This window comes from Rhinoderma darwinii, chromosome 1 (assembly GCF_050947455.1).
Source record: "Rhinoderma darwinii isolate aRhiDar2 chromosome 1, aRhiDar2.hap1, whole genome shotgun sequence".
Classification (NCBI taxonomy): domain Eukaryota; kingdom Metazoa; phylum Chordata; class Amphibia; order Anura; family Rhinodermatidae; genus Rhinoderma; species Rhinoderma darwinii.
In genome coordinates this window covers 592,161,337-592,188,270 of record NC_134687.1, presented here as the reverse complement: position 1 = coordinate 592,188,270, position 26,934 = coordinate 592,161,337, and the positions used below count along the sequence as shown (strand labels likewise).

The 26,934-nt window shown below is 40.6% G+C and overlaps 1 protein-coding gene across 2 annotated transcripts in view; it reads right to left on the bottom strand.

The window, feature by feature from the left end:
* RUSC2 (RUN and SH3 domain containing 2) overlaps positions 1–26,451 on the bottom strand; it is a 79,308-nt gene extending 52,857 nt beyond the window's left edge. For both annotated transcript variants that reach the window (XM_075840129.1, XM_075840139.1), the window contains exons 1-2: positions 26,264–26,451; positions 8,777–10,768 (exon numbers count right to left, since the gene is read on the bottom strand). In XM_075840129.1, coding sequence (XP_075696244.1) covers positions 8,777–10,682 — 1,906 coding nt within the window. In that variant the 5' untranslated portion in view covers positions 10,683–10,768; positions 26,264–26,451. The remainder of the gene's footprint in view (positions 1–8,776; positions 10,769–26,263) is intronic.
* Between the last annotated feature and the right edge of the window lie 483 nt (positions 26,452–26,934).

The window sequence follows — 26,934 nt, the reverse complement described above, 5'->3', positions numbered from 1 at the left end:
TATGATGCTAGGAGCCCGGCTCCCTGCACCGAGTTCGGTCCGGGACTTCCGTCCGAAATACGTCCGTCCATTACGGACGTTAATGTGCTCGTGTGAACCCAGCCTTATAGTAGTTATATTCTTGTACATAGGAGCAGTATTATAGTAGTTATATTCTTGTACATAGGAGGCAGTATTATAGTAGTTATATTCTTTTACATAGGAGGCAGTATTATAGTAGTTATATTCTTGTACATAGGGGGCAGTATTATAGTAGTTATATTCTTGTATATAGGAGACAGTATTATAGTAGTTATATTCTTGTACATAGGAGGCGATTTTTATTAGTAAAAAACAAACAAATATAACATTCCATCAAAATTCCAAAGCAAATGATCATTTAACAGAACTCATACATGACGATGAAAAATAAACTAGAAAATAACTTTAACTTAATAAGAGTCCATTGCTGTTAAAAAGGAAGGAGGGAGAAAAAACGAACAACAAGTTTGCATTATACAGAGAACTAGCATTATTCCATATATACATTCCTCCATAATGCAGTGTTTTTCTCATTTTTCCTAATTTCTAGGGATTTGATCCACCTTAGTTCTGACATGATCAGGTTCACGGCTGACATATGGTGAAATGGCTCGTTATAAATGGACATTCTGGTTCCTGTATGCCACTGGTAATATTTGAATACATTAATTATCAGATACAGGGTCCCCCGGTCAATGTTATTTACATTAGCTGGTACTCCATAAATAATTTCTGGGTATTTTAAAGACTGTAGTCTTGGGATTTTTAACTTGCAGGATATTTCTTGCCATATATTTTGTCCTCCCCAGCACTCGGTTATAAAATGCTCCATTGTCTCCTCCTGTTGACAACCCAAGGGACACTTCCGATCTGACACACTCAAATATTTTAGATTCCCTTTAACATAAAGTTTCCCATGCAGTGACAGCCATGCAATGTCAAAAAGTTTACCCGGGAGTCTCGCTCCATTGAGAAACCTCAGACTCTCCTGTAAGGTTGCTGTTGTGCAATCTTCAAGTGCCGGCTGTACAGAAAAGAAAGTCCTACATACGGTGAAATATAGATCTCTCCTGGTCTTACTCTCAATATAGGACTTGTCTATTCCCCATCTCCTCAGACATCTAAGACCATAATCCAGATACTGGGGAAGGAAGTCTCGTGTCAATCGCCCCCTTTTGAGACTGCCGCCCCGTATCCAAGACTCTGCAAAAGGCAAAATCCAATCCCTGATACTGTTTACCCACAGGGCACTGTTATTTCCGTCCAGGTTGCCAAAATTTGTTTTAAGAAACAAGGAGTCCAAGAAAACCCTTGGATTCAACATACCCAACCCACCCTCTCTCCTCTGTAGGCAAGTAATCCCTCTTTTTACTGGGTTCAACCTGTTCCCCCCAAAAAGTTGGAAGAACAGGCTAAAGAGCCTAGCGGAGAAAGATTCTGGCAAAGGAAAAATGACAGAAACATACAAGAAGACGGGGACCAGGTAAGTCTTCAACATTTTAACCCTCTCACTATAGGTCAGCCTCCAATTTCTCCATCGCTGAACCTTTGTATTTCCGGCTTCCAATTTCTGCTCCCAATTTAGTTTGGCATTATCATCCCTCCCAAATTTAATTCCCAGAATCTTAATATCGGTGGAGGCTTTCGCAAATTGTGGCAGATCAAAGTCTGGATCACCGTGTAATACCCAGAAAGCTTCACTCTTCTCAAGGTTGACCAGAGACCCAGAGGCCTCAGAGTAGCTTCTGATGGCTGCAGACAACATCTGCACCTCACTAGGCTCAGATATCACTACCGTCACATCATCCGCGTAGGCGACAACACTCAGGGGTGAGCAAAGCGGGATCGGTACGCCTCGAAAATCACACTGCTGCAGTAACTGCAGAAATGGGTCTATGGCAAAAACAGAGTGGACTCAACGGGCAACCCTGTCTCACCCCCGCCTCAACCCCGAAATTGTCGCCCTGCCAGCCATTGATCAAAGGAAAGCTCTCTGCCTCACAATACAAAGTTTTCAACCAATCAATAAATTGTCCCGGAACACCGTACTTTAACAAAGTGGCCCATAGATAATCATGATCTACTCTGTCGAAGGCTTTAGCCTGGTCTAGAGCAACAACATATCTCCCACACCCAAGAGCTTTACATCTCTCAAACATTTCCCTGATGGAGATAACGGCCCCAGAGATGTTCCGCTCTTTTACTGTGCCGAACTGGGAGCCTGCCAACAGTGCTGGGGACAGACAGACCAATCTAGAAAACAGAATTTTTTGCCAAAATCTTTCTGTCAACATTCAAGAGGGCAATTGGCCTCCAGTTCTTGATGTCACCAGGGTCTTTACCCTTGGACAGCAAAATCAACGAAGACACTCTCATGGAGGAAGGCATCAGGTGGTTTTCTAGGCAGCTTTTGTACACATTCACCAGAATTGGTGCTAAAAGGTTTTTAAATTTCTTATAAAATTCGGCTGTTATACCGTCCGGACCTGGTGCCTTCTTTTGATGCAAGTTGTTGATGGCCTCAATAACTTCCTCCACTGTCAATTCTGCTGTCAAGGGTGAAAAATCCACATTAGCAGTATCAGGGCTTGGAGTTGCCCTCAAGAATTGAGTCATTTTCTCTTTATCCAATATCTTTTTCTGAAACAAGACAGAATAGTAGGATTTCACCACACCCAGAATGCCCTCCCGAGATTCCTGAAGAACACCCTGGGAATCCACCAGACCTGTGACCACTCTGTTTTTTACCTGGTCTTGGCAACTTTCAAACGGATCAGGCTTCCCTAAACGCCCATAATCCCTCTCCAGAAGCAGGGACGTGTACCTACTATACTGATACTGCTTGATCTCAGATTTCAGCCGATCAATCTTTGCTCTGTCATCCTAAGGGTATGTTCACACGGCCAAATTTCAGACGTATACGAGGCGTATTATGCCTCGTTTTACGTCTGAAAATACGGCTCCAATACGTCGGCAAACATCTGGCCATTCATTTGAATGGGTTTGCCGACGTACTGTGCAGACGACCTGTTATTTACGCGTCGTCGTTTGACAGCTGTCAAACGACGACCCGTAAAAATACAGCCTCGTCAAAAGAAGTGCAGGACACTTCTTTCAGACGTTTTTGGTGCTGTTTTCTCATAGACTCCAATGAAAACAGCTCCAAAAACGAGTTGGTAAAAAAATGAGTTGGTAAAAATGCGAGTTGGTAAAAAACGTCTGAAAAGCAGGGTCTGTTTTCCCTTGAAAACAGCTCTGGATTTTCAGACGTTTTGGTTGACTACGTGTGAACATAGCCTTATGCTCTGAATAAAGTGACTCTAGTTCTCTACGCAGCTTCAGATACTGGCTGTACTTACTCCTGCCTCTAATAATGGACAGTCTCTTTAAGAGCGATGCAATGTCCTTCTTGACATCCTCCCACCAGTCAGCAGCACCATCATAAAAATCTACTCTCTCTAATTGACTTTGCAAAAGGGAGACAACACAACTCTGCACATGACTATCGTCCAAGAGACTAGAGTTAAGTTTCCATAGCCCCCTACCAATATCTGGCCTTTTAGTGGCTCCTAAGCAGAAACACAGCGCCATATGGTCTGAATAAGGGACCACTTTTTCACTTATCCCAGTAACCATCTCTGTAGCGTTGACAAAAGCCAAATCGATCCTACTGTTCCTGTCCGCACAACAATATGTGAATTTTGGCTTCCTACCACCCTGTGTGAAGACATCACTCAAGCCTGCCTGTAAGATCATTTTATTTAGGACATTCGAGTCCCTGGTCACTGCTCTGCCAGAGGATCTGTCACCTGCTGTCCTCGTGACATTGAAATCCCCAGCCATCACCACAGGAACAGAGGTAAAGACATATGGTTCCACATCATTAAAAAGCTGGACCCTGTCAGTCACTGTCTGTGGGCCATAGATATTAATGAGTCGGAGCCTTCTACCGTGGATTGTAACTTCTAGAACCAGACACCGTCCCATACACACCTCCGTTAACCTATGTACAGTCACATCATTGGTGTTAAACAGTATAGCGACCCCGGCATAAGGCTCCACAGCCAGTGACCAGAAAGAAGGACCGGACCTCCACTCTCTCTCCACCTCACGTATAAGCCCTATTGTGGTTAAACGAGTCTCTTGCAAGAAGATGACATCTGCATCCAGATATCGGAGATGATCATAGACTGTAAACCTCGTCTTCCTCACTTTAATACTGTTTACATTCCTGGAAGCAACTTTTAAGGAAAACCCGGCCATCAGAGCACAACACAAAAAGAAAAGCAAATAAATGACCCCATCATAATAACTAAGAATTGGGGTCACTCTGCCGACCACATGTTTCCATATCTAATGGTCCTGGGGTTTCTACAGTGCAAGGTTTCTTTTTTATTAGGGGATGGTCCCTTGCGTCTTCTTTGTATTCACCATCTATTTTTAATAACTCTCGTTCAAAATCCCCATCTGACTCTGACAGGACACTGAATCTATTAGATATGACCATTACTTCTGCTCTGTTCCCTTTCTTCCTGCCTCTTTCCTCCTCTCCCTCAGGCTTACGAGAGGACGGGTCTTTTTTTTCCCTCTTATTCTGCATACCCCTCTTTTCCTCAGATGGTAATGCAGAAGAAGAGGCTCCCGGTGGCTGGTCCCGAGGGACAACTTCCATGGTCTCCTGTGTACTGTCCGACTGCTGGTGTTCTGGACCTGGATGACCTGACTCCTGCTGGACCTCCTGTCTGGTCATTATTGACCCCGACATTAGAGCCTCCTCCTCTACAGCGTCCGTCTCAGTAATAAACTCCTCAACAGGAATCTGTTTACAGATATTGTGCCAGGCGTCAGGACAGTCCCTGTGCGGGTGACCTACCCTCCCACACAGATTACATCGGACATTCTGACAGTTGGCACTTAGATGGCCAACTTCACCGCACAGGTTACATTTTACCACGGTGTGACCGGTCTTACCACACTTGAAGCACTTTCTGGGTTGACCAGGATAAAAGCAAACACCCTTTTCTCTCCCAATGAAAAAGGAATTGGGTAAATGTAAAGTCACGTTGTTATGCTGGCGCAGTTTTACCAGAACCCTACACCCTCCAGTCCAGATACCATCAGCGTCTCTGTTCTTGGTCAGGTCAGACACCAGGTCACAGTGCCGCCTGAGCCAGACCACAATATCCTGGGGAGGAACAGCTTCATTCCAAAAGATGATGTTGACACCAACGGTATCTGGCTTGGACACTGGAATAAAGCTAAATTTGTCCCAACCGGTTTTGTCCCTGAACTTGGAAAAATGTGCCCAGGATCTATTAAAGTCAGGCGTAAGCTTAAAGCTGACATCGTAGCCCTGTCTGTCTGGTAGATTTATTACTGCCAAGATATTTGCTGGCACAAAACCCATCTGGTGACACAGAAGTTCTCGGACCACAAACCTCCTATCTGTGAGGTCCTCCTTGGCGCCCTTGTGCTTGAACCTCACCACATTCCTCCTTTTAAAGGCCTGGCCTGTATAGCTAGCGCCAGAGGTAAAAGATGGAGCACCGTGGCTCCAGGCATTTCTGGGAGGAGGCTGGCGGGTCTCACTGTCCTGACTTATAGGGCGAGTGTCTGCTCTAGAGGGGGTCTGTCACACCCTGTGTACTTACAATTAGAGGGGGGAAATCAAGCACATTATTCTGAACATCTTCTGACCCATCAACGTCTATGTCATCATCAGATAAACCTACATCATACACAAGCCGTGCGTTCGTTCCCTCCAACCACCAACTATTCAGGTACATTCCCACTCTCCCCAGTCTGTGCCCCAGCAGTACAGCTCTGCTGTGTCAGCACATCACCCTGACACATGGATGAACGTCCACTGTCCTGCTGCTGTGCTGAGCATCCTGGGACTTGTGGTGCATGTGCTGGTATCTGACTTCCATGCCCCTGTTCAGACACAGCTGCAGATTTTTGCTGTTTTTCTTTCTCCTCTTTCTGTGCGTCCCCTTCTAGAAATGAGAACCTTGCAGGTTGCAGCACTAGTCTGGTCTCTGGCCGGGGATCATCTGGGAAAATATCTGACCCTGAGTCCGCCTCAGAGAATCTGAACTCTGGATCCAAGTTCTGTCTGTCGGTCATAGTAGAAAATCGTTCCTTGTTTTTATAGGATTCTGCAAGTGGCCCCATCCTCTCCAGGACACCGTCCATCTCCCCCACCACTTGTGCGAGTTGCATCCCGAGTGAGTAAAGCTGAGCAGCATATATGGCTTCATTCTTAGGATTGGCGTTCTTCAGTTTATATACACAGTCAATTTGTATTTGCAGCATTTGTTTTTGGCTCTGTAACTCTCCCATCCTCTTCACCAGAGCAGGGATTTCCTCCGCCAGTTGCAGCTCAGGCGCACGCTCTGTCTCTTTAGACTGTGGGCTCTGCTGGTGCAGGGTCTCAGGCTGTCTGAATGCCGCTGACCCCTACAGATTAACATTCCCAGCTCCACTGGTCTCACACCCTGCTGGATCACACTCTCCAAGGCTTGTAACAGTTGTAGAAACACCTTGAGTATTTCTTGCAGGTTTTGCCTCCACAGACTTTTCAATGTTTTTACTGCTGCTAGACCTTGTGCGGCCTGAGCACGCCATGCTGGTCACCCATTCACTCTGCTGCAATGTCAGTCTCTCTAGGGATGTTCTCTGCTGTGTGGTTGCTGGAGGGGTGAGCTGCACCCCAGGTGCCTGTAATGTGCTCTGCCCCCCCAGTGCTTCACTCTCACAAGTACTTTTTACTGCTGCAACATTTGCTTTACTCACTTTACATTCTCCATCTTCCTTCCTTGTGCCGCTGGTGCTTCCATTCTGAGTGTTACACTGCTCAACATTCACTTTGGGACTTGTATCCACATTAGAAAGAGCCTGGGAGTTTTCTCCCTGTAGAGGCCTGGAAGCCTGGGCCTTGAGTGGGGAGAGTCCCCGCCCGGGGTGGCCCCGCCCTGGGCTATCTCCAGACATGAGGAGAGCTACAGACACACAACCTCACAGCAAGGAGGCAGTATTATAGTAGTTATATTCTTGTACATAGGAGGCAGCATTATAGTAGTTATATTCTTGTATATAGGAGGCAGTATTATAGTAGTTATATTCTTGTACATAGGGGCAGTATTATAGTAGTTATATTCTTGTACATAGGGGGCTGTATTATAGTAGTTATATACTTGTACATAGGGGCAGTATTATAGTAGTTATATTCTTGTATATAGGAGGCAGTATTATAGTAGTTATATTCTTGTACATAGGGGCAGTATTATAGTAGTTATATTCTTGTACATAGGGGGTAGTATTATAGTAGTTATATTCTTGTACATAGGGGGCAGTATTATATTAGTTATATTCTTGTACATATGGGCAGTATTATAGTAGTTATATTCTTGTACATAGGAGGCAGTATTATAGTAGTTATATTCTTGTACATAGGAGGCAGTATTATAGTAGTTATATTCTTGTACATAGGGGGCAGTATTATAGTAGTTATATTCTTGTATATAGGAGGCAGTATTATAGTAGTTATATTCTTTTACATAGGGGCAGTATTATAGTAGTTATATTCTTGTACATAGGGGGCAGTATTATAGTAGTTATATTCTTGTATATAGGGGCAGTATTATAGTAGTTATATTCTTGTACATAGGAGGCAGTATTATAGTAGTTATATTCTTGTACATAGGGGGCAGTATTATAGTAGTTATATTCTTGTATATAGAGGCAGTGTTATAGTAGTTAAATTCTTGTACATAGGAGGCAGTATTATAGTAGTTATATTCTTGTACATAGGGGGCAGTATTATAGTAGTTATATTCTTGTATATATGGGCAGTATTATAGTAGTTATATTCTTGTACATATGTGGCAGTATTATAGTAGTTATATTCTTGTATATAGGGGCAGTATTATAGTAGTTATATTCTTGTACATAGGAGGCAGTATTATAGTAGTTATATTCTTGTACATAGGGGCAGTATTATAGTAGTTATATTCTCGTATATAGGGGGTAGTATTATAGTAGTTATATTCTTGTACATATGTGGCAGTACTATTGTCGTTTTATTCCAGTGCAAAGGGGCAGTATAGAAGTTGGTTCTAGAATATCTGTCTCCTCTTTTCCCGCAGTCCTCTTGGCAGCTCATATAAAGACTATTACTCAGTGGTGGTTGACACTGTGGACAGGATAAAGCTCCTCCCAGACTATGATATCTGATCTCTATCCTGAGACATGATTGGGTGTAGACATTCAAGATTACAAATATCTAACAAAACGCATTTTTAAAATTTCTAATATAAGGAAAAGAGTTCCTCGTTGACTGTATATAGATAGCAGACATTGTCCAGCTTCACCATACCAAAAGAACTAGAAAACACGTTTCAGATCCTAGAACAGCTAGGTAGCTTTATTTACCAAAACATTGTGATGTTTCAACCCTGATATGGGTCTTTTTCAAGCAAATTGAATTGAATTACTTTAGAAAGACCCATATCCGGTTCGAAACGTCAAAATGTTTTGGTAAATTAAGCTACCTAGCTGTTCTAGGATCTGAAACGAGTGCAGCGCTTTTTTTATTTTCTTTAGGAATGAATGCTGCATCAGTGACATCACTTTAATAATGACTGGAATTGCTCTTCATTGTCAGAACATTTCTAATGACCACAAGACTAGAAATGATGAAATACTAAGATTTTCTGATTTGCTAATCAAAGTACAACCCCATATCTCTACTTACCGTCTCCTTTTACTCTTGGGTCTCTTTGGAGGAAGTTAAGCACGGAACCTCCAGCATCCAGGGCATTGCACTTCAAGGTTTGATCAATACTGGCTTCGGTAGTTGCACATGTTTGGTTGGTACTAGATGTGGCCTTTGAAGTTGTGGCTTTAGTATCCACATTGTCACTTGAGCAACCCTCACAAGTACGACTCATGCAGTGCAAAAAAGACATGGGAGGAAGGCTGTGACTGCGAAATTCTCCATGTTCATAAGTTCTACCACCATCCTGATGATACTCTGGAATGGGAGAGAACTCCAGCGATGAATCCCCACTTGATCTTAATGGAGGGCTGGATCCATTTTTTTTTCTACTTTTGGCTAATTCCATAAATGATGTAACCCTCTTTGGAGATGAGCCTTCCGTAGGTACTATTTGACCTTCACTTAATTTGACAGGACAACTCATCATACGCTCCAGAGACCCTAGTCGACTGGAAGGACTCTTGTCCAAGCTGCGATCATAACTACGAGACCGTTGTCTACCTGTATTAAAGTTTGGTGGTGACACATTGACATACACTTGCCCCTCGATTGTGTCTGACTTGGATCTTTCTATGAGGGGTTTGGGATCATTTGTGTCTGAACTGGTCTGTGGCTTTTGGAAAAGGAAATACTCTGTTGGCTGCACTGGGCTCCCCTTAGTATGGTCATCTGAGCAACTAGTAATTGAAGAACCTGCAGGGCTGGGAGAAGATTGAGATGATAAGTCACACGTAACCAATTTATAATAATTCTGGGTAGCCACCACAAGCCTTGCCTGGCTTTGAAAACAAGAAGTTAGATCTGAACTCTCTCCATTACATGGTACTGAGTCACAGTTAAGATGGTATGAGTTACAGTTGGCATCCAGCTCAGGAGAAGATGAGTAATGGTGGCAACCACAAAGATTTCTTGAAGCTTCTTGAACATGTGATTCACAAGACATCTTGGATTCTGTGGGTGAACTCTGCAGGTCAAGGTAGAAAGCTCCTGTGTCTGGATGACTGCAAAATGAAGAGTCACATGAGAGACTTCCAGAATTTAGATTGGACCTAGGTTGTCCATTCATCTTGTTATACAAGGTACTGAAGTTAACAAGAATCCCGTCTGAGCTATTGCAGGAGGAGTCGCTCACATAGCTCACCTGCTGGTCCATTTCTGACTGGCTTGAGGCACTATAGCACCTGCAGTGCCTCAGTGATTCGGAACCGTTACAGGTGCACTCTCTGCTTTCGAGTAAATCCTGGTTTCCTAAATCTGAGCTTTGATTCCAATCCAGAGTAAAGCTAGGACCACCATGATTAATCCAAGACTGGTCCTCAATCAATGATGACCCTGGGTTGCCATTTGTACCCTTGTGCAAATCATCGGGTGAAGTTTTCTCTTCTTGCCCATCCACAAGTCCAGACCTTCCTGTCAACATCCATGGCTTCACAACAGGTGGAATATCGTGGAGGTGGAATGGGGGCAAGGATATATCTTGAAATTGAAATCCTGTTTTTGGTCCACCTAAATTGTTATGGAGATGGAAAGACTTTCCCCCCTCAATTCCACTTGACGTGTTATTTTCATCTTCATCATTTGGAAGGAATGGGTTATGTCGCTTTCTAGTGATTGGTCCCTGCCAATCTTCTTCCTTTTTGTTCCCTCTTTCTTTCACCGATTGTTCAGAAGTTTGGATTAAACTGCTGTAGACCAATGAGTCTGCCTGTGATAGGTCCCGTTCTGGTAGAGACGTAGTTCTAGTAATTCCAAGGTCATTCTTACCATATGAATGGGATCTGTTGGAGGTTGAGCAGCATTGCCTATCTGGTACTTGGCAGTGCACCAATGGAATATGATGCACTATTAAGGTTTCTCCAGCTAGCTTGGGTGAGCTATCCATAATCAGGCTGGTCTCCTTTTAGGACATTGGGTACTCTCACCGATTGGAGGTTGGAGAAAGGTTGTACATATTAAATGTGAAGACACCTGGAAGAAGAAAAGGAATAAATGGAAAATTACTAATCATCGTCTCAAGAGATGCCATTCTCAATTCAAATTTGTATAATATGGCTCTACTTCACAACATTATGGTTCCTTTATCATCTACAGAACAAAAATGTTTTAAAAATGAAATATCAACTACTGAAAAATTGCAAACTAATGATTTAATATCTGAATACATCAAAATAACATATGGAGGACAAGATATTGCATCCAACCTTAAACACACTAAATCATCTGAATACTAGTATAGGCTCTGTAACCCATCAAATTCGACAAGGTGGATTGGAAACGGTCTTTCTTTTTGTATATATATTAAGAGTGTGTGTGCGTGCGCGTGTGCGTGCGCGTGTGCGTGTGTGGGACCAGCCGACCATCTAATGTGTATGGGGGTGTCCCACTCTCTGTCTTAACGGCAGATGTTGAGGGAAAGAAGAATCAGACTGTTTGAGTTCAACAGGCCCAATCCTTTTATTCTCAGGGAGATGAGCCTCTGCCAGACACCTCTCCCCATTGACAGCACATGCACGCTTTGCCAGATGGAACATGCATGGGTATAGCGTTGTCGGAATGAATAGTTGTCGGGTAAACAGCTTGCTCGGCTGACAGCTATTTAAAGTATATTAACGAAGTGTAATGTGATCCAAACTAAATACATAGACAAAAAAGTCCCCACTGAATGTCAATGCATGTTTTCGAGGACATTTAATTGGGAAACCCATAACGATTGTACACCACCCTTTGGGGTACCAAAACAATTGTATGTCTACCTATAAAGCCCCAGAATGATGAAACACTGACTGAAGACCCAGACAAGAGCATACGGACACCTGTGATAAACAATCACACCCAGATATATAATATATACTATCAAACATACCATCTAACATACATCAATGGAAAATGACTGACCAGGGCACAAAAACAATCAGCCAGTGTTCTACAAATGTTAGTCACTGAAGTGTGGTTTTATACTGTCGTCTGTCTTGAGAAGACTCACATTGCATCCCGTCAAAAATTCCTCAACCCCTAAATGTCAAAACTTACAATAGTTCATTTCTCAAGAAACTGCATAACACCATAATAACACAACCTACAATATCTGAAATCAGTTTTACCACTGCATAACGACCGCAAATGCTCACAAGTTTTAATATAAGTAACTCACCCATGTTGGGGCGAGATCCCGGCTGCTCGTGTGGAAACAAACTGAAACACTCAGCCAAGAATAGATCATGACAACAGCAAACAAGTATTTTCTGTCCAGTTGAACTGAATAGGAGGGATCTAGGAGAAGATCCTACAACACGAGACCAAGACTAGTAGATACACCCAGCTCAGCTTATGACCAAGACAGAGGTAGGAGGAGACCCCACAGTCCAAACTCGGCTGAGCTACTGGCCAAAATAAGAAAGGCGTCATGAGTTTAAAGAGGCTCTGTCACCAGATTTTGCAACCCCTATCTGCTATTGCAGCAGATAGGCGCTGCAATGTAGATTACAGTAACGTTTTTATTTTAAAAAAACGAGCATTTTTGGCCAAGTTATGACCGTTTTTGTAGTTATGCAAATGAGGCTTGCAAAAGTCCAAGTGGGTGTGTTTAAAAGTAAAAGTAAGATCGACTTACCTGCAAACGCTGATGCTGCTGCAGAATCAACTGTAGCCTCTGGTGCCGATGTGGCCGTCACGATGCAGGACCTGTGAGTGACGTCACAGATCTGCACTGTCAGAAGCTGGGCGTTCTGAAGAGAAGAGGATGTTACTTCTCTTCAGAGCGCCCAGCTAGTAAAAGTATTAAAAACGCCCCGATGTGCGCACATAATACACGCCCACTTGGACTTTTACTTTTAAACACACCCACTTGGACTTTTGCAAGCCTCATTTGCATAACTACAAAAACGGTCATAACTTGGCCAAAAATGCTCGTTTTTTTAAAATAAAAACGTTACTGTAATCTACATTGCAGCGCCTATCTGCTGACAGAGCCTCTTTAAGAGACAAAACAGATACAGTCAATTCAACTACTGACTACGAGGAAATGAGAAGACCTCACAGCCATATTTCAAGATATACTCAACTGAGCCAATGACCAGGGCAAAGAGTGGAGACCAAAATAATCACAAGCTAAACATATCCTGAACTCATTGGTTGATGAAGATAGTCATGGTGGATTAAAGCCCTATTCCAAGTTTTAATATGGAGCCCCATGGTTACTTGTTATGACCCTGAGGATACAACTACCAGAGCTATTGACAATGAGGAAGATAACAGCAGACCCAAAACCAATTGGCCAGAGAAGATAAGGGGTCAGGAAAAGTACTGTAGATAAATCCACCTGGTCTACTGACTAGAACAGAGACAAAAGCCTGGAGGCCAGACCAGTAGACCTGGAGGCCGGAACTGTATATATATATAAAAAGACCCCCATAGTAAGCGATCAAGGTTTTTAGGGACATTAAACTGACCTAGTGACCTGAAGGAATATAGTAGGAGAAGCCAACGCTGAGGGACCAGGGCAAGTAGATACAATCATCCGGTTTTTCTGACCAGGACAAAGACTACATCCCCAAAGCCAGATGAGAGTGCTGCATATCCGAAAGGACAATGAGAGTGAGGGACCTGAAATAAGGGACAAAGAATGATCGACAAACCCAACTGAGTTACTGACTCAAGAGAACAAAACACTCTTCTGAGAGCTTCTGACTGGAAGTAGCATACACTAGAGTACCAGGGCAATAGATAAACCCAACTGAGCTAGTGAGCAGGATGGTGGAAGGTTCAGGCCACAAAGGTGGGTGACCATGGCAAATAGATAAACCCACCTGAGCTAATGACCAGGACATCTCTTCATAAGAACATGAAGACTATTTCAAGCATAGAGGAGCATCAAAGAGGAGCAGATGAAGTAGTGAGGTTGCATAGTAGGAAATTAGTTAAGTGACGGGCCAAAAATCTGACACAATAGATACCTGTCAGGCTGTCTATTATATAATACATGTAAACATATGAGCCATGACATGACTCATTACAGCAGGTTTAATCATCCGTACAGCTATTCTTATACTCCGGTTAGATGACTTATAGCTTATCAATTATTGTAAAACCAATGAATGGGCAAGTGTTCAGAAAACTCTGATAGTTATCCCATTAATAGTTCAACAAAGTACTGTGCACTGCAGACACTGAACAAGCAGGGAATGCTGAAAGATCTCAACTCTGAATTTTAGACCGAGAATGTGGTTGTTACTTTTTACTCTCCCTCCCAGGCCGTAACCTGAGTGGGGGAGCAGCATGAACTAAAATATTCCACTAACTATTGTTCATATCAGGGTACTGGGGTGGGACAACATTTTTGCATGGAGAAAACATATTTATGGCTACACTCCAGACGAACGTCTCACATTTATCTCCAATGTGAACAAATATAATTTTTTTTAAGTCAATAACAGACTGAACAATTGAGAGAACTATTGAATTGAAGCAATTAATTTAATGGATTTTTCCATTTATTGAATGTGGGTTCATTGTGTACGGTGTCTCCACCAATAAATAAACCTCTCCAGAGCCCTGTATCTATTGGATTGTCAGACAAATGTCCCATACAGAAAATGTTATATAATCACATATTCAGACGAAGTAACAAACTTTTCTGCTAGTTCTTAACATGTCAACCTACCATGACGTACATTTACGTCATGACGGGTGGGGAGTAGTATGGAGCGGGCTCAGCAGATGAGCCCGCTCCATAAGCAGTAGGTGTTTGCTGTGTATTATAGCGGACACTTTGTTCCAACTTAGATGCTGTGGTCAATAGTGACCGAGGCATCTAAGCCATTAGAGGAAAGCCCTCTGTCATTCCATTGGGCCCCCGCCACGCTATCACAGGGTGCCGATGCGTTGTCCTGTCAGTTGGCAGCCTCATGTCAGTCAGGGTTTAGTAGGGGATCTTTCTATAGGTATTGCAGTGTATTTTTTTGCGTATTTTTATGGTAATAAAAGTAATTTATTTTAGAAAGATAAAAGTTTTCTTTATGATAAAACAAAATAAGACTGGATAAAACAAAGTTTTAACATGTGACGCGTTTCAACCTAGGACCTAGGTCTTTATCAGGCATAATAAAGTGGAGAGGTTTCTGTCGTGCTCAAATACTAATTTCCCAGTTCATTTAGACTGTGTGAAGTGCTATAGGTCCAAGTTCATAGGGGAGTGGTCTATTCCCTTAATCATATAACGCACAGTTTTAGGAAATTTCCTAAGGGAGCTGAGAAGGATAAGGCCCTGTTCACACATTTTCTTTGACACGTTTTTTTACGTGGAAACCGCGATGGAAAACGTGCCAAAAAACAGCTGCAAGCAGCGTGCAGGCAGATCAATATCTGCCTCAAATTCCGGACAGAATTTGGAGGCAGAATTTTCTGCCTGCAAATAACTCCGTGTGAACAGGGCCTAAGTGTTTTACTTTGAGAGCTGGTATTTTTGTTTTAATACAATTCATTCTGTTGTTATTTTTGTTTTTTATTTATTTTTAATTTTTTGTTATTTATTTTTTATTTTATATTTATTATTTATTATCAGTTCTTCTCTACATTTCCTATTGGTTGTCATTTATTATTTGGACCCCCTGTTCGAAAGAATGGTTCTCAATTCGATGGCCACTACTTTTAACACTTTCTTCGCATTTGTACTTCTAAAAGTGTTCCCGTAACTATGACTACGGGGCTCTATGTGCTGATTGGCCAACCAGGGGAAGGTTTTTCTGTTGTTTATGACTACGGAGGCTCTGAGTGATGATGTTTTTTTCCATTTCACTTCACAAAATAATTTGTAGATGTTTTTTAGTACATTAAATGGTACATTACATGGTGCCATTAAAAAAACACACACCTGCTCCGTGTCATTTCTTAGGTTCAATTTCACGTAAGATACTACACAGGTCCGCTCCATTACAATGATCTCCAAGTGATGATTACCAACAGGGCCAGCCTTATGGTGTGCGACCTGTACAACTGCACAGGGCGCTGCACTTTTGCGGCATGAAGGCACCTGTCCTAACATGCCTTCAGTTCCTCTCTTGCTCCCTGCCAGTTTATGAATGTCTCCCACTGTTCCTATAATCTCTGCTCCTGTCCACACACATAGAGAACAGGAGAGGCAGAAAAAACATCTACTCCAAGTGAGGAGAGGCTCCGCCCATAACCCCACCCCTGCTAAAAATAAAAAAAAACGTTACCTGTGTAGTCGTAGAGGAGGTAAGTGCTTACTGTAGAAGTTGTGTGTTGTTTATGTATATATGCATGTACCTATAGGTGTGTGTATATGTGCCTATATATATATATATTTATATATGCTGTATATACCTATGGGCGTGTATATTTGTGCCTATGTGATGTATATAGTGTATGCACATATGGGTGTGTATATGGGTGAGTATATATGAGGCTATATGATGTATATACCTATGGGGTGTGTGTGTGTGTGTGTGTGTGTGTATGTGTGTGCATATATATATATATATATATATATATGTGTGTGTGTGTGCCCATGTGATGTATATAATGTATGTACCTATAGGTGAGTATATGTGTCCATGTGTAAATATATGTGCCTAAGTGTGTGTATGTGTGCCTATGTGTTGCATATATGTGACTGTATATGTGTGTATATATCTACCTATGTGATGTGTATATAGGCCTGTTTTATATATACGTGCCTATATGTGTATAAATGGGCCCATGTGATGTATATATGTTCCTTTATGTTTTTATATCTGCCTCTATGTGTATATATGTGCCGCTATGTGTATAAACGTGCGTCTATGTGTAAATATGTGCCTGCATTGTATATATGTGCCTATGATTATATATGTGCCTCTGTTGTATACATGTGCTTATGTGTTGTATGTATGGGCCTCTATGTGTATATAGGTGCCTGTGTGTCTGTATATGTTACGGTGTACATATATATATATATATATATATAAAATAAGATAAGAAAAACAGTAAAGCAGCACAGCGACAGCAGTGGGTGCAGGCCTCCTAGGTTGAGGCTAGGAACCCTTTGTAAATGTAATCCAAAAAAAATAAAGAGGCAGCACTCCAAGGAAATTGGTGAAAAAAAGTGATGTGTTTATTCACCCCAGGCAGGCAACACCTTGAGGGCTTGACAAAGATCCCATAGAGACGGATCAAAACGTTGCCTGCCTGGGGAGAATAAACACACCACTTTTTTTCACCAATTTCCTTGGAGTGCTGCCTCTTTATATTTTTTTAATTATTATTTTTGGGATTATATCTATATATATATATATATATATATATATATATATATAAAAGTGTGTGTGTGTCACTGCATGTGTATATATGTGCCTAAGTATGTATATATGTGTCTGTACATAAGAGCTTATGTGTTGTATATGTACCTGCGTGTGTGTCTGTGTGCTATAAATATATATGTGCATGTGTGTATATATGTGCCTATGTGATGCATATATGTGCCTGTGTGTGTGTGTGTGTGTGTGTGTGTGTGTGTGTGTGTGTATATATATATATATATATACATATGAATATATGACTGTATATCTATATATATATATATATATATATATATATATACTTTACATGCCAATGTGATGTATATATTTGCTTGTTTGTTGCATATATGTGCCTGTGTGTATATAGTGTTACATATTTTCCTGTGTATATAGTTATATATGTGCCAGTGTGTATATATTGTTATATATGTACCTGTGTGTATAAAGTGTTATATATGTGCCTGTGTGTATATAGTGTTATATGCCTGTGTATTCAGATGTGCTATTTATTTGTGGTTTAGTCAGTTTTTATTCTGATTTCCACAACATATTTCAAATAACTTTTCAAATAGTGCATAAGAAAATGCAACAAAATCAGAAAAAAATTGCAGATGTGAATACACCCTAAAATTGTTGAGAGGGCAACAACAAAGAATCTCTCACAGGACGCCATCAATCCTAAGGCCAACCCTGCTTACCAATATACCTCGTCAGAACAGATTTTGTTTCTTTGGATTTAAGTTTTTAAGAGCCACTCTATTTTATTTGAAGTATTAAGTTGCTTGAGGGTCTTCTTTTTGTGCATCTCTCTTATTGAGTCTTTTATGATGTTCTTTATTATTTTAGTCTCATGATCACATGTGCACTTAGACTTGTTGGGAATTTTGAGATATTCCTTGTAGGTAATGTAATGTGAAATATTGTACTTTATGTGAGCTACCGAGAGAAGTGGGGGAATGGAAGTGACAAATTTTCTTAGTGTAATTCTGGCAAAGACAATTGGTTGTCACAGCTTTTTCTGTAATATAATATTGCCCCTATATAAATATAGCTACTCTAATACAGCTCCTATGTACAAGAATATAACTACTATAATACTGTCCTCTATGTACAAGACTATAACTACTATAATACTGCTCCCTATGTACAAAAATATAACTACTATAATACTTCCTCCTATGTACAGGAATATAACTACTATAATACTGCCTCCTATGTACAAGTATATAACTACTATAATACTGCTCCCTATGTACAAGTATATAACTACTATAATACTGCTTCCTATGTACAAGAATATAACTACTATAATACTGTCCTCTATGTACAAGACTATAACTACTATAATACTGCCCCCTATGTACAAGAATATAACTACTATAATACTTCCTCCTATGTACAGGAATATAACTACTATAATACTGCCTCCTATGTACAAGTATATAACTACTATAATACTGCTCCCTATGTACAAGTATATAACTACTATAATACTGCCCCTATGTACAAGAATATAACTACTATAATACTGCCCCCTATGTACAAGAATATAACTACTATAATACTTCCTCCTATGTACAGGAATATAACTACTATAATACTGCCTCCTATGTACAAGTATATAACTACTATAATACTGCTCCCTATGTACAAGTATATAACTACTATAATACTGCTCCTATGTACAAGTATATAACTACTATAATACTGCCCCTATGTACAAGAATATAACTACTATAATACTTCCTCCTATGTACAGGAATATAACTACTATAATACTCTCCCCTACGTACAAGAACATAACTACTATAATACTGCCCCCTGTGTACAAGAATATAACTACTATAATACTGCCTCCTATGTACAGGAATATAACTACTATAATACTGCCCCCTATGTACATGAATATAACTACTATAATACTGCCTCCTATGTACAAGAAAAAAACTATGACAATACTGCCCCCTATGTACAAGAATATAACTACTATAAAACTGCCCCTATGTACAGAATATAACTACTATAATACTGTCTCCTATGTACAGGAATATAACTACTATAATACTGCCCCCTATGTACAAGAATATAACTACTATAATACTGCCCCCTATATACAAGAATATAACTACTATAATACTGCCTCCTATGTATAAGAATATAACTACTATAATACTGTCCCCTACGTACAAGAACATAACTACTATAATACTGCCCCCTATGTACAAGAATATAACTACTATAATAGTGCCTCCTATGTACAGGAATATAACTACTATAATACTGCCCCCTACGTACAAGAATATAACTACTATAATACTGCCCCCTACGTACAAGAATATAACTACTATAATACTGCCCCCTACGTACAAGAATATAACTACTATAATACTGCCCCCTATGTACAAGTATATAACTACTATAATACTGCCTCCTATGTACAAGAATAAAACTATTACAATACTGCCCCCTATGTTCAAGAATATAACTACTATAATACTGTCCTCTATGTACAAGAATATAACTACTATAATACTGCCCCCTATGTACAAGAATATAACTACTATAATACTGCCTCCTATGTACAAGAATAAAACTATTATAATACTTCCCCTATGTACAAGAATATAACTACTATAATACTGCGTCCTATGTACAAGAATATAACTACTATAATACTGTCTCCTATGTACAGGAATATAACTACTATAATACTGCCCCCTATGTACAAGAATATAACTACTATAATACTGCCTCCTATGTACAAGAATAAAACTATTATAATACTTCCCCTATGTACAAGAATATAACTACTATAATACTGCGTCCTATGTACAAGAATATAACTACTATAATACTGCGTCCTATGTACAAGAATATAACTACTATAATACTGTCTCCTATGTACAAGAATATAACTACTATAATACTGCCACATATGTACAAGAATATAACTACTATAATACTGCCTCCTATGTACATGAATATAACTACTATAATACTGCCCCTATATACAAGAATATAACCACTATAATTCTTCCATCTATGTACAAGAATATAACTACTATAATACTACCCCTATATACAAGAATATAACTACTATAATACTGCCCCTATATACAAAACTATAACCACTATAATACTGCTCCCTATGTACAAGAATATAACTACTATAATACTGCCCCTATATACAAGAATATAACTACTATAATACTGCTCCTATGTACAAGAATATAACTACCATAATACTGCCCCCTATGTACAAGAATATAACTACTATAATACTGCTCCTATGTATAAGAATATAACTACTATAATACTGCCCCCTATGTACAAGAATATAACTACTATAATACTGCCTCCTATGTACAAGAATATAATGACTATAATACTGCCTCCTATGTACAAGAATATAACGACTATAATACTGCCTCCTATGTACAAGAATATAACTACTATAATACTGCCTCCTATGTACAAGAATATAACTACTATAATACTACCTCCTATGTACAAGAATATAACTACTATAATACTGCCTCCTATGTACAAGAATATAACGACTATAATACTGCCTCCTATGAACAAGAATATAACTACTATAATACTGCATCCTATGTACAAGTATATAACTACTATAATACTGCCCCCTATGTACAAGAATATAACTACTATAATACTGCCTCCTATGTACAAGAATATAACTACTATAATACTGCCTCCTATGTACAAGAATATAACTACTATAATACTGCTGTCTATGTACAAGAATATAACTACTATAATACTGCCCCTATATACAAGAATATAACTACTATAATACTGCCCCCTCTGGACAAGAATATAACTACTATAATACTGCCCCCTGTGTACAAGAATATAACTACTATAATACTGCTCTTATATACAAGAATATAACTACTATAATACTGCTCCTATGTACAAGAATATATATACTATAATACTGTCCCCTATATACAAGAATATAACTACTATAATACTGCTCCTATGTACAAGAATATAACTACTATAATACTGACCCTTGAGAAAGCTACAAGCGAAACGCGCGTCGGGGCGCACTTCCATACTCTGGGTCACAAGATTCTCCTTAAATTATGGGTAAGTGCATTTACTGGATCAATAGGGACACTTGCTATTTTCTTAGGAACACTAGTTTCCTTAGGCAAACGGTCTAACGGTCTGGTCTGCTGTACTTCTTGCATTTGCATCTTATTTTTTATAGATGTACCCTGTATAGGAGCAATTTCGATTATCACCATAAACTGTATACTTTGATGTGATTTAATTATTTTGTTTAATATTGACATTTGTGACCTAGTCAAGGACTCAATTTTTCGATTCTCTGTTCTTTGTAATTTTGTGTATTTATTATTAATAAAGATATGTAATTTTTTCACATGTGGATATATACGGACTCTCTTTCTCTGGTTTATTATAATACTGACCCTATATACAAGACTATAACTACTATAATACTGCCTCTATGTATAAGAATATAACTACTATAATACTGCCTCCTATGTACAAGAATATAACTACTATAATACTGCCTCTATGTATAAGAATATAACTACTATAATACTGCCTCTATGTATAAGAATATAACTACTATAATACTGCCTGAGTGTGATATATACATATGTCTATATATAATACAGTAATCTACAGATGGAAATTTTGAGACTCATGCAAGTTCCTCACAAATTATGTCATCAACACTGCCAGTAATATCATCCAGTATATACAGTATGGTATGTCTAGAACATTCCACTGTTTTGTCTGCTGAGGAACTATATTTACCATACAGGGATTCTTCTTAAACAGATGAAGGTCACATTAAAACTACCATTGTCCAGCACCCACTAATGCAGAAGAGCCGCTAGTCTGGCAAGTGTCCAAATGCAGGAGCTGAATTACAGGTCTCATGAAATAAGTTATGTAGCGAGCGTGCTGCAGTCTCTAAAAGTTTTCACTGCTATTTTTACTTGCTTTTCATCTTTTCTCTTCGTAGCCTAAAACAAAATCCTGTTGATACATCACAACTCTCCACAAGCAGGCGAGCTGCTGATGATGGATCTTATTATGGCTTTATTTTTATTCCAATTATGGATTGCTTAAATATCCAGCTTATTATCACATGAAAATCTGCTATTCATGAAAACAGGAAGACACCATAACATGCTCAAAAGTACTAAATGGAGCAGATGAAAACTCCAGACCAACCAACAGCAGCTTGCTGACGGTTTCCAGTATGGGGAAAATGGGAAACACCAAGGTAATTAACATATATGACAAGGTTTCTGAATTTTCCTTGTGCTGACTATGTAGCTGGCGTCAATAAAGGTAAAGCGTCACTTTAGAGTGCTTAGCAGTTTTCTATTTTTCATAAGTGTGGGTTATATTACTCATAGCGTTTATAGTGAGAGTGTTATGACTGCATTACTATTTGGCCCAGTTTTGCACACATTTTACTGGTGCAAGATCCCAATATCTAGGGGCCACATTAGAGGTCCAGTAATAAGATACTCATCTCTTGAGTCATCCAGGGTGGAGTAAAGCGATAATCATCATCCCATGCACAAGAACTGAAATATTAATAAGATACATGAGCTGCGATGATCATGTGACTGTGCGATAACAACAGGACTATCGCTGCCTAATAAATACAGGCAATACGGGGACATATAGAGTTAATTTAAAGAGGAACAGTGAGAGAAAACAACTTTACACTGTGGCGTCACTGACCATGAAACCCGAACCATGCTTCCCTTGGGAGAAGACACAATATACACATATCTAATATATGTATACAGCCAAGGACGGTAGCATCCTCAATGTCTATATGCAAACCCTGAGATACCACAGCGTGAGAGAGGTAGAGAAAGATGAACATTAGACAGACAGATGGATGGATATAGCACATATGGGCCTCTGTATAAGCGCAGGATCCTCACGGTATATACACTAGTAACATCCTATATACACACTCAGCAGATAGGGGACTGTGCGTATATACGATGTACAGTGTGATGTATACAGTGAAGCGCAGGTTCCTCGCCGTATATACACTAGTAACATCCTATATACACTAGTAACATCCTATATACACACTCTGCAGATACGGGCCTGAGCGTATATACAATGTACCGTGTGATGTATACAGTGAAGCGGAGGATCCTCACCGTATATACACTAGTAACATCCTATATACACACTCAGCAGATACGGGACTGCGTATATACTATGTACAGTGTAATGTATACAGTGAAGCGCAGGTTCCTCGCCGTATATACACTAGTAACATCCTATATACACTAGTAACATCCTATATACACACTCTGCAGATACGGGCCTGAGCGTATATACAATGTACCGTGTGATGTATACAGTGAAGCGGAGGATCCTCACCGTATATACACTAGTAACATCCTATATACACACTCAGCAGATACGGGACTGTGCGTATATACGATGTACAGTGTAATGTATACAGTGAAGCGCAGGATCCTCGCCGTACATACACTAGTAACATCCTATATACACACTCTGCGGGCCTGTGTGTATATACGATGTACAGTGTAATGTATACAGTGAAGCGCAGGATCCTCGCCGTATATACACAAGTAACATCCTATATACACACTCTGAAGATAGGGGCCTGTGTGTATATACGATGTACAGTGTAATGTATACAGTGAAGCGCAGGATCCTCACCGTATATACACTAGTAACATCCTATATACACACTCAGCAGATAGGGGCCTGTGTGTATATACGATGTACAGTGTGTTGTATACAGTGAAGCGCAGAATCCTCGCCGTATATACACAAGTAACATCCTATATACACTAGTAACATCCTATATATACACTCTGCGGGCCTGTGCGTATATACGATGTACAGTGTGATGTATACAGTGAAGCGCAGGATCCTCGCCGTATATACACTAGTAACATCCTATATATACACTCTGCGGGCCTGTGCGTATATACGATGTACAGTGTGATGTATACAGTGAAGCGCAGGATCCTCACCGTATATACACTAGTAACATCCTATATACACACTCTGCAGATAGGGGCCTGTGTGTATATACGATGTACAGTGTGTTGTATACAGTGAAGCGCAGGATCCTCACCGTATATACACTAGTAACATCCTATATACACACTCTGCAGATAGGGGCCTGTGTGTATATACGATGTACAGTGTGATGTATACAGTGAAGCGCAGGATCCTCGCCGTATATACACAAGTAACATCCTATATACACTAGTAACATCCTATATATACACTCTGCGGGCCTGTGCGTATATACGATGTACAGTGTGTTGTATACAGTGAAGCGCAGGATCCTCACCGTATATACACTAGTAACATCCTATATACACACTCAGCAGATAGGGGCCTGTGTGTATATACGATGTACAGTGTGATGTATACAGTGAAGCGCAGGATCCTCGCCGTATATACACAAGTAACATCCTATATACACTAGTAACATCCTATATATACACTCTGCGGGCCTGTGCGTATATACGATGTACAGTGTGATGTATACAGTGAAGCGCAGGATCCTCGCCGTATATACACTAGTAACATTCTATATATACACTCTGCGGGCCTGTGTGTATATACGATGTACAGTGTGATGTATACAGTGAAGCGCAGGATCCTCACTGTATAAACACTAGTAACATCCTATATACACACTCAGCAGATAGGGGCCTGTGTGTATATACGATGTACAGTGTAATGTATACAGTGAAGCGCAGGATCCTCACCGTATATACACTAGTAACATCCTATATACACACTCTGCAGATAGGGGCCTGTGTGTATATACGATGTACAGTGTGATGTATACAGTGAAGCGCAGGATCCTCACCGTATATACACTAGTAACATCCTATATACACACTCAGCAGATAGGGGCCTGTGTGTATATACGATGTACAGTGTGTTGTATACAGTGAAGCGCAGGATCCTCGCCGTATATACACAAGTAACATCCTATATACACTAGTAACATCCTATATATACACTCTGCGGGCCTGTGCGTATATACGATGTACAGTGTGATGTATACAGTGAAGCGCAGGATCCTCACCGTATATACACTAGTAACATCCTATATACACACTCAGCAGATACGGGACTGTGCGTATATACGATGTACAGTGTAATGTATACAGTGAAGCGCAGGATCCTCACCGTATATACACTAGTAACATCCTATATACACACTCTGCAGATAGGGGCCTGTGTGTATATACGATGTACAGTGTGATGTATACAGTGAAGCGCAGGATCCTCGCCGTATATACACAAGTAACATCCTATATACACTAGTAACATCCTATATATACACTCTGCGGGCCTGTGCGTATATACGATGTACAGTGTGTTGTATACAGTGAAGCGCAGGATCCTCACCGTATATACACTAGTAACATCCTATATACACACTCAGCAGATAGGGGCCTGTGTGTATATACGATGTACAGTGTGATGTATACAGTGAAGCGCAGGATCCTCGCCGTATATACACAAGTAACATCCTATATACACTAGTAACATCCTATATATACACTCTGCGGGCCTGTGCGTATATACGATGTACAGTGTGATGTATACAGTGAAGCGCAGGATCCTCGCCGTATATACACTAGTAACATCCTATATATACACTCTGCGGGCCTGAGCGTATATACGATGTACAGTGTGATGTATACAGTGAAGCGCAGGATCCTCACCGTATATACACTAGTAACATCCTATATACACACTCTGCGGGCCTGAGCGTATATACGATGTACCGTGTGATGTATACAGTGAAGAGCAGGATCCTCGCCGTATAGACAATGACAACACAAACAGCAGCCCAGATGAGCTCTGCAGACCGAGGCATTCCATATATACAGCGGTATACAGAGGTATACACGTATATATGTGCAGTACACGATGCTGACACACAGTCACACACACATTGCCGGCGCAGATCCATTTTGCTGCTGCACAAGGTGACACGGAGCCGGCGGTGTCGCACATAGTCGCACACACAATGGAGACAGACACACACCCAGCGCGGCCCTGACAGAGCCCATTGTGAGGATGACAGCTCGCAGCCCACCAGACCTTCAGCACTCACCCGGCCCACAGCTCTGCTCTTCCTAACATGGCTCCTTGTGTGTAAGCATCACATTCCTGGCCGCGTTCACACCATCACAGCCCTGCCAGTGCAGCTGGACTGACGTCAGCACTGCCTCTGCCCAGAGAGCGGCACCACTCACTGTGGGTCCAGGCAGAGAGGAGGGAGAAGCTGCAAGGTGGCAGGGGATGAACAGGCACAGGATAGGCGGAGGAGGATGGAGGATGGAGGGTGGGAAGAGCAGGCTGGATTAACCCCTTCCTTGACAGCTCTGCATGCCCATTTAATACCCACCCAACACCACCTCTTGCATAAGGACCATCCAATGCCAGCTGCTATTTATAAATTGTATTCTTTATAATTAGGGACCTAAAAAGCGGATAATATAACAATCACGATGACTGTGAAGGGAGTGTAAAATACTGCCAGGGGGCAATGGCAGCTCACTGAGGGGGAAGGGATCAATAATAGGAGGGGGACAGATACACTCTGCGGCTGACACGCTCTACTCTTATGTAATTGGCTGTTTTCAATCATTGTTGGTGCATTATGCATGGGCCTAGGAGCTGACACTCTAACTTCATCACATAATGGACTTAGATACACCGGCTCAGCAGACACTATCACACAATGGACTTAGATACACCGGCTCAGCAGAGACTATCACATAA